Genomic DNA, 13874 nt, shown 5'->3' with positions numbered 1-13874 from the left:
CGCACCGCTACGAAGGGGCCGTTCCAAGACATCACTCATGAGCGTCGAAATGGATCCGCATACCCAGCGCAGCACTCAGACAATGGAACAGCTGGATATAGCACCTACATACAGCCGTGGTACCATTATATTGTGTGCAAATCCTGGTTGACGAAGGCATTCGTCAGTGTTGACAAATGAGTTGACATGGAAGGTGCGCTCAATCGCTCCTGCCGCAACAGAGCCCACACACCATACCGGTATACGTCACGCGACCACGCGACCACGCGCTCCAAGCCCGTGACATCTCCATCATCTCACGTACCCCGCAGGACACTGAGAGGGTCAACACTGAGCCGTCTGTTCCGCACATGATCAAAGCTGCCGAGGAGCAGCCTGTGTCGCTCAATTATTCCTGACAGTCACCAACCCAGCCATTGAGCATGCCTACCTATCATGCACGCGGCATCTCGGCTCGCCTGGGCACACTGCCTTTGTCTGATGCCATAACGCGCAATGTCGTGGCCAAGAAGGGCGAGGTCGCTAGACAGCAGGGTGAGGCGGCGGAAAAGAAGCTCAGAAAAAGCAAGCTACTCACTGAGCAATCTGTACCATTCCCGGGCGACGACAGTGCATTGGAGCTCAATTGGATCGGCAATGCGCCATTCATGCAGACTGAAATTGCGCCAACCAGCCTGGCCTCAGCAGAGGCAACCAGGAGACACGGCAGAAAGGATAATGACAGCAGCTACAAGTCCGAAGCTCTTGTGCTCCATGTTCAGTTGTCAGACAAGACGTTCATATCAGGTCTGAATAAAGCCAAGACCAATCTTAAGATTGACGTCTTCTTCAACGGAGAACTTGCAAGCTGTGTCTTCATACCTATCCATGATGTGCGTTCTGGTGTAAAACCTCTTCACCAGGTCCTCGCTGGCACAAGAGTCGACTACCTTTCAGAACGGCCTTGGGTCATTGTGCGTACCGGCTTGACATCTGGCGACGGAGGCAGAGATCACGCTGTGGTCTTGCCAGTAGAGCCACGGTGGGGAGACATCTGCCAGGCTCTACAGCGCGAAGCACATGCACGTGGAATGGATGACAAAGGGAACACACCTCCAAGTGCAGCGTTTTTGAGAGCGTTGGCTACTATGCAGATGCCACGGCAAGTACATGACATGCAGCGACCGGGCGGTTTGCATTTCGGAGTCATCGACGTGATTATTTCCGCTGGTGATGGTAGGAAGACCGCCAGTAGCGCCGGCTACCTCAAAACTGCTCAAAGACTAATGGACAACAACTTCCCGCTAAATACCGAAAACATGGACGAAAACAAGCAGGCTCCGAATCTCACTGTCAGGGATAGCGCACTCAACACAACGGATCAAACACCTAATGACATGGATGCAGTAGCAGCCTGCGAGTCCGATTGTGAGCCTTGCCCAAAAAAGCGGGCCATGACACCGCGTGCACTAGCATTGGATGAAGTGTCTACCGCCAGCAAGCCCTTTCTGAGTCAAATCCCATCACTGCTGCCGCAAGCTGGCGATTCCACGGTCAAATCACCATCATCAGATGTGCAGACGAAGTACAGACAAGACTCTTCTCCTCCTGCAGACAATCTGGGCCCCATTCGTCGTTTCAAATCATTCCAACGCTGCTACACCGGCCATACAATTCCAAATATCACTACACAAAGACAAGAACAGAGTGCTACCGAATTTCGAATCCAATCACGCAGCGCACAATCCGATTTTGCGGTTTCTGACCCTGGGTTTGCACATAACTTGCATTCATCTTTATGGAGCTCTTGGGGTAATGGCCCCGTGCTGCAACACCCTTCCTATCCGCACCCGGGGGAGGCCAAAGTTTTCTTAGATGGACATCATTCTAGTCCTCTCCAGCACATTGGGCCGAGCTTTGACAAACAACCTCAGCTCCTCAGTTCGTCTCCGTCCGTATTGAGTGGACATGGAATCAATGAACATGACGATAGATGTGCATATCCAGTCTACACGATGTCAGATGACTACGAACGCCATGACTCAAGTGCACTTAGCAACTCTGGTCTGCCTCCTAGCGATAAAGTTCAATTCCAGCCCAGACGCAAAAATCACACCGTGGCTCCTCTGGGGCCCAAGTACCCATGGAGTGTGCTAGTTAGGCCACAACCTCACACATCCCATTCCATTTCCCTTTATAGACATACCTTAGCCGGAAGATCGCCCGTTCCAGTTCCCAACTTTCCACAGCCTTTCCCACTGCAACCTCCTATAGGAGCATATACCGTGCCTCAAAAGCCCAAGACTAGTCCTGGCGTAAGCAAGGCAAAAGGCGTGGGAAGGTCGACTAAATCTAGTCAAAGTCTATGGGTCACTCGCTTAGTTGTGTACGGTCGAAGTGTGCCAATACTCGATCATCGCTGGATCATTCCACAACGCTTGTCTCGTGATTTCAGTAAGTGAAATTTACCACCATTGGGAGGAGGCCTTCGTCGGAGACGCCGAAAGATTCAATGGCCGGCGACGATTTACTAAGATATTCGCAGGAGGTTTACCATCAGAAGAGAATACGAGTCAACCAGGTGAACCCAGCTCAACTTCTACCCAGCAAACCTCTACAAACGCTGTAACAGGTGGACCTGATGCACGTCATCTTGACGTGGCAGACAGCGTAGGGACGAACCATGTCCTTGGGCCTAGATCTTATTCCTTACGCCATGCGGTGTCTGAAAGCTGTACATCTGGTACACAGGATCCCAAGGCAGCTATGTTGCTGCTCGATGATCCGGAGGAATTACTGCGGGGGCCCTCGAGACTGCGCCGATCAAGGGCTCCCGTAAAGTTATTCGATCAATCCACGAACCCCCCTAATTTGAAAGCTGACCGCGCAACTCGAGACTTGGCGCTAGCAGAAACAACCACCTCATCTCCGCTCTCCAGCGCGCCGACAACTCCTGAGCCTATGGACTGCGCCGCATTCACTAAGCCCATCAAGGCAGCCTCCCAGAGTGTCCAAACTTGCAAACCATGTGTATCGCAAGCTGATATCCCGTGTGAAAGTCCAGCTACTCCGACTGTTATCCCCTCGTCCAAAATATCGCCACTCTCGGAGGACCTACAGCAGGTTGCTTGCTTAGAGACAACTCTAACGAAGACGCCATGTTTGCTGAACAGTAAGAAGCGAAAGACAGCGAACCAATCTACAGCCATGAAGTGGCGTATTCATGAGCGCATCATTGATGTCAATGATTCCCTGCTCAATGAGAATTGTGTCATAACATATGCTGACATCGAATCTGGCGGAGAAAATAGCGCTCCACTTCGTCAAGTCAAGAGTGAGCGACAAGGTGTTTTTCAAGAGGAGTATGTCGTTTTCGCAGCACGGTTCTTCGTGCCTGGAAATTAGGACAATGCAAGATTTAATGTAATGCGATGTGAAAAGGCTGTGATTGAGTTCTGGACAAGCTGTTCGAGTTATAGGATTAGCGGTCAAAAAAAAAGGGGGGGGGGGGAGGGGGGAGGTGGGCTGCGATGTTCCAAGCCCTTGGCTTTTGTGATTCATACCAGTGTATTCTATACAGGTGTAGAGGATTCAACATTCGTGTTGAGTGCTGCTGAATTGAGCATTGAGCATTGAACTGAACATGAACCATCCGTCCCAACTCTTCCACTTTGATAGCACCAGCTCCGACACCTCTTGCGCTACCTACCCACCCAGTCTACCCCATGAACTCAAATTCGATATCCCCCAAACCACGCGACAAAATCCGAGCATTCAGCAGAATCCCACGAAATCTTTCCAGACTTTTGCTCCAGGGTGTTTCTTCATACGAGACAATTTCTTTGAAAATTTTCTAGATTTCCCTGGATACCCATTGCAGTCCATGGTTCAAGCGATACTGGTCGTGTAAGCCTTGCAATGGTATATTTGGTACACTACTACTACCGCGCAGCAGCATAAATCCCCAATCTCCAAGAGGCCTTTCTTACTCTTCATAACCCCTCCCTACCCATCTCCAACACGCTGGTATTTCCTTCTACTCCTTCTACGCTGGTACCGGTACATCTGTGCATGATGTCCATTGCGTCATCGCCGTCCCTGATGCTAATTCCTTGGCGCTCCCCACTCAGACGCTTGGCAATGGCATGTCACTGCTCGATTGTGATTGGATGAGAGGGGTCAAGTGTGTGGGACATAAAAGCCGGTGGATACGGTAGAAAGGCAAGTAGGAAAAAAAAAGGCGGTGTTGGACGAGAAGTATACAGCGGTGGAGTTGAAATGGACACGGTTGAACGAGGTGCAATGGCATCTCAAGATCAAGTCGCCAGGCAAAAAGGAAGTGAGCGCGATGTGGAAAAAAGGGGGGGTTTTGATGCGGGAATGTTGGATTCAGGTACGATGTTTGCTTCCTAGGCTTTCACATGCTCTCTCTCTCGCTCTCACCCACATAGTCTACCCAAAGCAGTAACTAACAAACTCCTCCCAGATACCACCAATCTCCACACCCCACCCCCAACCCTCCCACCCTTGAAAGCCCTTTCCTTTCTCGACCGCTTTCTTGTAGTATGGATCATTCTCGCCATGGGCATTGGGATTGCGCTCGGCAATACAATCGACTCGGTGGGACCGGCGTTGCAAAAGGGTGAATTCGTTGGTGTTAGCATTCCTATTGGTAAATTTCCGCCTCTCTTGCGTTCGCCCAAACAAAACCCAGCCCAAACAAAACATCCCAAGACCTGATTGACTGACTGTCTCCGCAGCCATCGGACTGCTCGTCATGATGTACCCGATCCTCTGCAAAGTGCGTTACGAAACCCTCCACCTCCTCCTCCGCTCGCGCGCCCTATGGATTCAAATCCTCGTCTCCTTTGTGCTCAACTGGATCATCGCCCCTCTCTTCATGGTCGGCCTCGCCTGGGCTTTTCTGCCCGACCGGCAGGATCTGCGCGAGGGACTCATTTTTGTCGGGATTGCACGCTGCATCGCCATGGTGCTCATCTGGACGGATCTCGCACAGGGCGATGGAGATTATTGCGCGGTGCTCGTGGCTTTCAACTCGCTGCTGCAGATTGTCTTGTTTGCCCCGTTTGCCATCTTTTACGTCCAGGTTGTGAGTCGGGGGGCCAGGACGACTGTGAGCTATGAGCATGTGGCCAAGAGTGTGGGCGTGTTCCTCGGGATACCGCTGGCAGCGGCTGTCGTCACACGGCTGGCGCTTAGGAGTGTGTTGGGAGAGGACAAGTATCAGCGACATTTCATACGCTATATTGCGCCGTTTTCGCTCATTGGGTTATTGTACACCATCATTGTGCTGTTTGCCAGTCAGGGCGCACATGTGGTACAGCAGATTACGGATGTTTTGCGTGTGTGCGCGCCACTGTTGGTATACTTCTCCGTCATCTTCACGAGTACCATTTGGTTTTGTTGGAAGATGGGATTCGGTTACAAGGTGAGTTGCACACAGGGATTTACGGCTGCGAGCAACAACTTTGAGCTGGCCATTGCGGTCGTGGTCGCCGTATATGGGGTGAGCAGTGGACAGGCTTTGGCAAGCACAGTGGGACCGTTGATCGAGGTGCCTGTACTCGTGGCTTTGGTCTATGTGCTGAGATGGATTAGGGAGCGATGGCAATGGGCCGATTGATGGGGATTACAGAGCCAATTCCTATTCAGGAACTGGTCTAGGCTGTCGTCATGTAGCTACAGTAGAGTTACCACTTCCCTCCATCTGTCCCGTTATACAACGTGTTCGTGATACGACCTCGACTACTTGTTATCAAAACTGGTTTAGCTGTCAGCCGTGATCGTGCCTATTCCGCGGTGGTCATTGTTTCGAACCTGTCTTGAAGTACCACTCTGTCGAGGTAATACTCTGTACCTCTGGCTCGACGAGGGACGAGGATGCATAATTAATGCTCCCACTGAGTTGGGTTCCCAGTATTGTGACACCTGCATACCCTGTGAGCATTAGCGTACGACCCCCCTACTATTGCCAGTCTCACTTTACAGAGGGCTGACTTCTTCAGGTGATCTCTGCATATGGAATGCTGCTAGCGTTGGCATGTGCCGTACTAGGAAATAAACATGATGGGTGTCTGTTCCTACGGGACTGGCTGAATGTGTGGACGATGCTCGTGCTCAACGTCTTGCTTAAATCCGAGTATCACATATACACGAGCCTTCAACACTGTGTAAGCAACCTCAATGCGATCAGCTAGCCATAGTTACTGTAACCCCACTAGTAAGTCTGCGTTTGTAATCCTGGCGTGTATAGTAAAGATCCAGGTTGGTCGCAATCGGCCTTGTGTATCAGAATACAAGTGTGAGGCCAGATACTGTAATGGTACGACTGCACAAACAATGCATGAAGAATGATAGGCAACCTGTAGAAGCTCTAGTGGGAGGACCGTACAGGTCTAGGACATCTGGCAGTCTGTGTCAGTGCTCGTTGGTGTCTGTTAATGCAAGTCTTAGTCGCCGACAAGCATAGTTTGTAGATGATTACTCGCAGGAAGGAGGAAGGTGATATCAGCCCAAGAAACCGGGACTCCAGGACATTCTCAAACTGTCCAGTCTAAGAGTATTGGCTTAGGAACAGCCATGAAGGCGGTGACGGTGCGTTTATGTGTGTTGAGTTGAGTAGGCTTAATTATATATATATATATATGTGTGTGTTGCTGGGTTCACGTCGAACGCCCACACCGCCACTTAAAGCAATCTCTATTGATCGAATTCCCTCATGTAATAGCATGACAGCCTCTTGGGATGTTCTTTTGGGGGAGGGGGCATGTGCAGGTTGCAGCCCAGATCTCACGCTTGATGGATAGGTACTGTGTATCGTATGTCGAAGGTTGCTGTTTGTGACTTGCACCACCCTCGTTAGTGCTGAAACCACTTGCGCAATGTGGGCGAACTCGAGCCATAGCCGAACAGAGATGCCAACCTGGTGTGGGCTGCGGGAGCTCTCCACCCCGTCGTGTCGGCCAGTGTGCATTACGTATTGCATCGCATCTACTCTAGAGAGCCAGGTCAAGGCTAGTGTGCGCGTGCGTTGCACGGATTGTACTTTGTTGTAGGAATTGGGGCGGACATGCGACGAAGCGGCGGCCATGGTGCTGCCTGGACCAACAAGTGCCCGGCGCTGTGGTTGAAGAACCCAGCCAGGCGGTCCGCCCTAAAGACGTGTTTCACGCGAAGTCGACGCTGCCTTGTCGCCCTTTGCATCAGCTCAGCCTAAATCCTACGTGGGTGTCGTTCCTCACGACGTTGCATCGTTGCGGAGAAGGCCCGGTGGGTGCTGTCGATGGGGGCAGGAAGGGCTGGCCATGAGATTTCATGGCCGTGGAACTAAAGCGTATCGGGTTTGTCCGATACCAGGGATTTGCGTTCGGCAAGTGGAACATGCAGGCGTTTCTTGCAGCGTGTGGCAGACAGGTACAAGTACCCTGTACAGGAGTATAGAGTACATTACCGTACCTACTGTACCTACCGTAGATGGGTCACGGGTGCTGTGCGACGCGTCTACCGCGACAACTTGGCATAAGCACGCGTCGAAACTTGAAACCCTCTTCTTGGGCTTCTCCTGTCCGGCTTGATTTCCACAGGACCACTGGCCACCTCCTACTACCGGTACCTACCATAATCGGTGCTCTACCCGGCTGCGCAGGGTGACGTGGATTCTAGCCGTCTCACGTTCTTCCCTAGGCAGGTCTGAAGTTTCAGCAATGTCTGACGTTGCTGGGGCTATCAGCATACCAACACTTGACCGAGTGCACACCCCTCTTGCAAGACAGCTATGGATACATGGCCTCGCGATGCCGACGCAATTATGCGTGTGTCTAGATGGGGCTTGGGGCTGGCTTTGGCTGGTAGAGTAGACGGAAGTGCGCTGCTGGTATGCCGGCAGGCATCCCTAGAGTATGTACCGGTAGCAGGACGGAGAATGTGGGAATGCCTGTAGCTCTGTGCAGCAAGCCACGAGAGCCCGTAATGTCGCCTACCAACGAGAGAGGCTGGTTCCCTGTCAGCGAGCCAGCCATTGGGTCCGGCCGCTCAGTCTCGGCGTGCATCTGCCTTGGGGTCTGTGTGGAGAGAGGGATGGGATGGGATGAGCTTCGTGTGCGTGCTTGCAGATTTTCCATTTGGACGGTCAGGACAGAGAATTCGCTTTTGAGGATTTCAGGCGGCAGACTTGCGGTTGTGAGGTAGTGGGTAGGTAGGTGCCGGGCTATGGTAGGTATTAGTAGGTACAGGAGGTAGCTAGGAACCTATGCATGGGTATCCCGAGATGCCTTGCCAAGGAAACAACGATGCTAACCTTGGAAAGGGCACGGTCAGGCAGCGGAACGGCGCGGTAGGCTGGAAGAGGAACGCATGAATGACGATGCTCGCACCGCCGTGCAAGGAAGGAACAAGATGCAAGTGCTGGAAGTCGGGGCCATGGAGCCGAAGTAGATGAAAGGTTTGCAAATCCCATCACCGTGTGGTGGCAGTGCTGGCCGTGGTCGTCGACACCGTCAGAGTGCGAGGCTCTTGGGGTTACAAGTGGGTGGTGGTGGGTTGGTTGTCGGTTGACAGGAACAGTGCAGAAGGGATGGATGGAGGAATGGAGGGATGTTGGTCGTCTAGGGTACCGGTAGCATACAAGTACAATATTCATCTAGTCATCTGTGCCGTGCACAGAATGGGGCTATGCAGCGCCCGGATGAGGGTGTGAGGGTTTCCACCTTCTGCCCATTGTGGGCCTGGTTGGTGGAGGGGGGGGGGGGGGGGGAAGGAGCCAGTAGGAGGGGCTGGTGGTCGCTGGTGGTGATTGGTGGCGGCAGCGGAACCACCACGACGGAACGGCAGGTTGTGGTGCCACTCCCTCACGCCTTCCCTCTGCAGCCTGGGACGGACCACTGGGGTTAGAGAGAGAGAGAGAGAGAGGAAAACAAAAGAGAGAGAAAAAGACGGCGTCACGGCGATAGGCAAGTGAAGGGTAGGTAGGCAATCATCGAGAGCAGTACAGTACATGGGATAGGTACTCTTACACAGTACAGTACGTGTACCGTGTACGTACGTACATGGCTCTGTCCAATGTACACAAGTACACAGTAGAACTGTGCAGTGTATCGTACGGTAGAAGGCTATTTTCTCTCTTGCATGAGGGACAGAAATACATGCTACAATACTGTACCGAGCGCGACAACCATGGTTCGGCCCAGGCAAGTCGAGAACGACCGAGGGTGAGCCGCAGGAGCAAAAGAGAGAGAAGAGAGAGAGGCAGAGGCAGAGGCAGAGGCTGGCGAGAGGGCAGATGCATGCACACAGTGCGTAGCAATGAGGTGCGCTGACTGTACCAAGTACTGTACTCATTCTAGAGCTACTCCATCATTGCGCTACACGATTATTACTGTGCGCTCTTTCTCTGCACCAAACATGGCATCTTGGATGGTAGTGGTGGTGGTGGTGGTGGTGGTGTTGGTGTGGTGTTGCTGGCAGCTGGCTATGCATTATCGTGCGTCGTTCCAAGGGCAACAAACAGCTGCAAGTGCCGTGGGAGGTGTGCGCATGACGGATTGCTGAGCGGTGAGAAGGGGAGGGGGGGTTGAGAGCATAAACTGGGAGCTCGGTTCCAGGCGCAGGCAACAGAGAAGCCCGGGTTCGGGAGGGCGTCGAAAGTCCTGGACTCTCTCCCTCCTGGACTCTCTCCCTCCTGGACTCTTCCTTGCCGGACTCTTCCTTGCTGGCTGGCTGGCTGGCTGGCTGGCCGGGTCAGTGCAGTGTGTGTGTGTGTGTGTGTGTGTGTGTGTGTGTGTGGGTGGGGTGGGTTTGCCCAGTGGCAGGTGGGCGCCTGCGGGTTGGAAGGGAGCTGCAAAACCCGAGAGAGTGGGCGACCATGGAATTACCGACGCCTTGGATTTGGGGGTTTTTGGGACAAACACTAGATATCCTGGCCGCCCCCCCCTCCCCCGCTAGCCTGAGACGAGAAGTCCAGCTCCGAGCCTGGCGCGACTCAGCGAATCTCTGTCGCCCAACCTGCATGCATGCATACATGCATCCTAGCAGAATGAATGAATGAATGGAAGAAAGAGAGACAGAGAGAAAGAGAATATAGTAGGGATAGCATGCACATATACAAACATACGCACACACACATACGTATATATATATATATATATATATATTTATACACACAAAAGCAGGCCAAAACACTAATGATACCGTTGCTTGTGGGGAGGCAACAGCAGAGACAGGCACATTGCATACCCAGATACCTACAGTAGATGGAATCCAGTGGTAGTGATGGTGACAACAGGATCGACCATAGTAGACCAAATGGGTAAACAACTTGTGTACATGACTACATATACACATATACCTGTAGGTATGCTTCTTTACCTGTCTACTTCTTTACATACATACACACCTTGTCAGTATGCAGTACACAACACTATTCCACAGCTCAGGTAATCATCCACCATCGCCATCATCCTGATCCTCGGCGAGACGTGCAGGGATTCGCTGGCATGTCAAGTCGAGAGTGTGCAGGTTGCATCTTTCCCAAAGAACCCCGGCCGCCTTTCCCTACCATGTCTGACGCCTGCAGACCCAAGAGCTTGTTCTCGACTAACCATCATAAAGCCCGTCGGTCCCTTGCCTTGCCGCAATTGTGCCCCGTCTGCCACTCGCTCCTCCATCGCCATCGCCATCGCCATTGACATTGCCATTGCCGTTGCCATAGCCATACCCATTGGCCTTTTTCCTTCTCACCTCCTCACCTCCCCCCCAATTCCCCTTACCCGGCTATCCTCACCATCATCCTCGTCCTTCTTGGCCGTCCTCCTCGCCCCGCCCGCTTCGTCTGGTCTCTCGCTGCAGCCAGCCCACGCGCCCGCCCGTCGCGAGAGGAAATTCATCCCATGACCTGCGCTCTATAACGTGCGTGCCCACGGCCCTCGATTCCGACCACCAGCCCCATCCTCATCCTCATCCTCATCATCACCACCACCACCACCACCACCACGGCGCTACAGCTGTGCCGTCGCCATCCTTTTGCGCTGCACCCTTACATAGTACTTGCTCCTGCCTTGACTGCACTGCACTGCTGTTGCGCAACTCGTCTTCGGCCACGGCTCTGCGCCCCCTGCCTGCCCACGAGGCCCCCTCGTCAAGCAAGGCGGCTCCAATGTTGACGATGGCATCGAATGGGTGAGTACCACCCCGCTCTGGTGCGACGTCTGTCTGCGCTGGCCTCGCAGACCGCTAACTGGCAGCCCACCCAGTCTGCCCGTGCCCGCTCAGAACAGCAATTATTTGGAGAATGGCCGCTGGTATCATGGTTTCCGGCGAGGCATCTACATGTACCCATGCGACGAGGTAGGCAACACGCCATCTACTACTACTTCTCACCACTACTACCACTATCACACTACCACTGCCACTGCTACTTACCACACTACCACTATCACTGCCTCACTACCACTGCCACTGCTACTTACCACACTACCACTATCACTGCCTCACTACCACTACCCCCCACTACCTCACTACCACTACCATCACCACCAATATCAAGACAATCCCAAGAAGATTACCACTACCACAATCACAATCATCGCTACTACCGCTAGTACCATGGCTAGCTACCACCACTATCAATTCCTCCTACTCCACCCCACATCACTACCCATATCCTCCTCCTCCTCCCCCTCCACCAACCCCCCGTTATGCCTAGGCAACCGCCTGCTGCACGCGCGACTGCGACTGACGCGACACACAGCCCGAAAAGGACCGCATGGACATTTATCACAAACTGTTTGCCGTCGCACGGAGAGACCAGCTGCACCAAGCGCCCATGCCGCACACCTCGCAGCCCCGCATCCTCGACGTGGGCTGTGGGACGGGCATCTGGGCAATCGACATGGCCGAGTGAGTCGCGTTCCGCAGCCATTGCATTGGCGTTGTTGTGCAAGGCTAATCTGTCCCCAATGTAGCAAATACCTGAACGCCGAGGTGCGCTTCTCCTGCCCATGAGTGCGCCGCCCTCGCCGCCCGCTGACGTGAAGCTGCAGGTTCTAGGTTTGGACTTGGTCAACATTCAGCCCGAAAAGTAGCTTGCCCCCCCCCCCACTTCCCCTTTGCCATCCTCCTCCCCCTCCCCAATCAGCCAGCCCAGCCCTTGCATCCTCCATTGCCTGGCCGAGTCGCTGACCGCTGCCCGTGCAGAATCCCACCGAACCTGCGGTTCCGTGTACCACGCGACTACGAGAGCCCTTGGTTGCTGGGCGAAGATTCCTGGGACTTGATCCACCTGCGCATGGCCTGTGGCAGCGTAACGAGCTGGCCGGAGCTGTACCAGAAAATATTCGCGTAGGCTGCCCGCACGCATTGCCCCTCTGCCTCTGCCACCGCCACCTGTCCAATGGGCACGCCCTCACTAACACGACAATAGGCACCTGAAGCCCGGCACGGGCTACGTGGAACATGTCGAAATCGATATGGAGCCGCGTTGCGACGACGGCTCGCTCCCGGACGACAGCATGCTGAAGCGGTGGTACGAGTGGCTAGCAGACGCCACGCACCGCGTCGCGCGCCCAATCGCATACGAGCATCGCACCCGCCAGTTGCTGCAGCAGGCCGGCTTCATCGACATACAGGAGACGGTCATTCGCGTTCCCTACAATTCGTGGCCCAATGACCCGCATCAAAAGGACATTGGCCGGTGGTACAACCTGGGCATAACCGAAGGCCTAGAGGCGCTAACTTTCGCCCCTCTCACCAGAGTCTACCAGTGGGACCTCAACACCGTAGTCCGACCAATACTCGACTCGGTGCGCAGAGAAATATGCAACCGCAAGTTTCATGCCTATAACAATATGTAAGCTCTGCCCATCGTAGCACCAATACAACCGAGTGCTCGAACCATGCTGATCCCTTGCTCCACAGCCACATCTGGACGGCTCGACGACCACAGCAATAGCACCCTCCGTCCCACTCGCACCTATTTAACCGGCTGTCTTGTTCAAGGCCCGAGTTTGTCTCGCACAAATACCATGCGCCCTGTAGTACTGGCCCTATCCGTGTGCTAAGTAGGCCTCGTCGTGCCACCCACCCACAATGCGGTGGTGAGCAAACGCAAATCTGGAATTTCTGGTCCTACATGTCGATTTTCCTGGATCCCCCATGGCAGGCGTCATGCGCTCCACGGAGTCACCCACTGTCAGCCTCACCTGGACCGACCGATGACGGATGACCAAGCCTTGCACGGCGTAGCCGTGTCACACAGACGTACAGAGCCCATCTGGGTTTCGCAGTCCCATATCGTCATTTTTTGCACCTCTGTGCTCTTCCTTGTTCACACGGGCGCAAAACGCCTGCGGGGTGCATGTTTTTTTTATCTTGGCGTTTCGAGGAATATATCCCCTATCAGGCGTTTTGACGAATATGATACCTCGACTTCGAGTCGATCTAGGCCAACGGTCGATTTTCACACAAAGCATGCGTGGCATGATGGATAGCATCGCTCTTATTCCTATCATGGCCATGTTCTTCGTTTTGGACGTTTTACCTGAAACGAGATGCAAGGCAGCAGGCAAAACCGGTGCGGTGGCTTTCATTGTCGATTAGCAAAGTTTCATAACCTTCTGTATACCCTTTTGGCATTTCGGACTCGTTTCGAGCGGCGCTTGGGATGAGCATGGATCATTTAGCGAAGATGCGTTTCGGACGACATGGATGCCTGATGTTGAGCAGAGCTGCTTGGAAAAATCCATAGATAATATGAGGATATATACCCCCCCTCCTTCCCAGTTCCACTTTGAAGCATGAAAAGATGACGGATGACGTTGCAGTGTTTGGTTGGGGGAGACGGGCAGTTGCTGTAGAGAAGCTGCAGGTGGGTCAAGTCTCAG

At 53.5% G+C, this 13874-nt stretch overlaps 6 protein-coding genes across 6 annotated transcripts; 4 read left to right on the top strand and 2 right to left on the bottom strand.

Annotated features, from left to right (window-relative positions):
• Positions 1 to 422: 422 nt before the first annotated feature.
• Positions 423 to 3384, top strand: IAQ61_001125 (uncharacterized protein; the record flags this gene model as incomplete). The annotated part of the gene is made up of 2 exons (XM_066094989.1): positions 423 to 2433; positions 2525 to 3384. The coding sequence occupies 2 exons, from the start codon at positions 423 to 425 to the stop codon at positions 3382 to 3384; spliced, it is 2871 nt and encodes a 956-aa protein (XP_065955297.1).
• A 238-nt stretch (positions 3385 to 3622) lies between these two features.
• IAQ61_001124 (uncharacterized protein) lies at positions 3623 to 3889 on the top strand (the record flags this gene model as incomplete). The annotated part of the gene is made up of 1 exon (XM_066094988.1): positions 3623 to 3889. One exon carries the CDS (start codon positions 3623 to 3625, stop codon positions 3887 to 3889), a length of 267 nt encoding a protein of 88 aa, XP_065955296.1.
• A 470-nt stretch (positions 3890 to 4359) lies between these two features.
• Positions 4360 to 5623, top strand: IAQ61_001123 (uncharacterized protein; the record flags this gene model as incomplete). Its single annotated transcript, XM_003841093.2, has 3 exons — positions 4360 to 4372; positions 4466 to 4651; positions 4740 to 5623. 3 exons carry the CDS (start codon positions 4360 to 4362, stop codon positions 5621 to 5623), a joined length of 1083 nt encoding a protein of 360 aa, XP_003841141.2.
• Positions 5624 to 5690: 67 nt separating this feature from the next.
• Positions 5691 to 5947, bottom strand: IAQ61_001122 (uncharacterized protein; the record flags this gene model as incomplete). The annotated part of the gene is made up of 2 exons (XM_066094987.1): positions 5691 to 5761; positions 5818 to 5947. The coding sequence occupies 2 exons, from the start codon at positions 5945 to 5947 to the stop codon at positions 5691 to 5693; spliced, it is 201 nt and encodes a 66-aa protein (XP_065955295.1).
• A 592-nt stretch (positions 5948 to 6539) lies between these two features.
• On the bottom strand, positions 6540 to 8206 carry IAQ61_001121 (uncharacterized protein; the record flags this gene model as incomplete). The annotated part of the gene is made up of 6 exons (XM_066094986.1): positions 7980 to 8206; positions 7617 to 7891; positions 7469 to 7487; positions 7224 to 7424; positions 6674 to 7153; positions 6540 to 6623 (listed from the first exon to the last, which is right to left on the bottom strand). Exons 1-6 carry the CDS (start codon positions 8118 to 8120, stop codon positions 6540 to 6542), a joined length of 1200 nt encoding a protein of 399 aa, XP_065955294.1. The 5' UTR covers positions 8121 to 8206.
• A 2952-nt stretch (positions 8207 to 11158) lies between these two features.
• LAE1 (Secondary metabolism regulator lae1) lies at positions 11159 to 12943 on the top strand (the record flags this gene model as incomplete). The annotated part of the gene is made up of 8 exons (XM_066094985.1): positions 11159 to 11172; positions 11247 to 11340; positions 11744 to 11892; positions 11958 to 11976; positions 12036 to 12073; positions 12190 to 12333; positions 12416 to 12841; positions 12910 to 12943. 8 exons carry the CDS (start codon positions 11159 to 11161, stop codon positions 12941 to 12943), a joined length of 918 nt encoding a protein of 305 aa, XP_065955293.1.
• Between the last annotated feature and the right edge of the window lie 931 nt (positions 12944 to 13874).

Source organism: Plenodomus lingam, assembly GCF_022343315.1.
Source record: "Plenodomus lingam strain CAN1 chromosome Unknown contig_11, whole genome shotgun sequence".
NCBI lineage: Eukaryota > Fungi > Ascomycota > Dothideomycetes > Pleosporales > Leptosphaeriaceae > Plenodomus > Plenodomus lingam.
The sequence above is the reverse complement of the archived record's forward strand: the minus strand, read 5'-3'. Positions and strand labels throughout refer to the sequence as shown.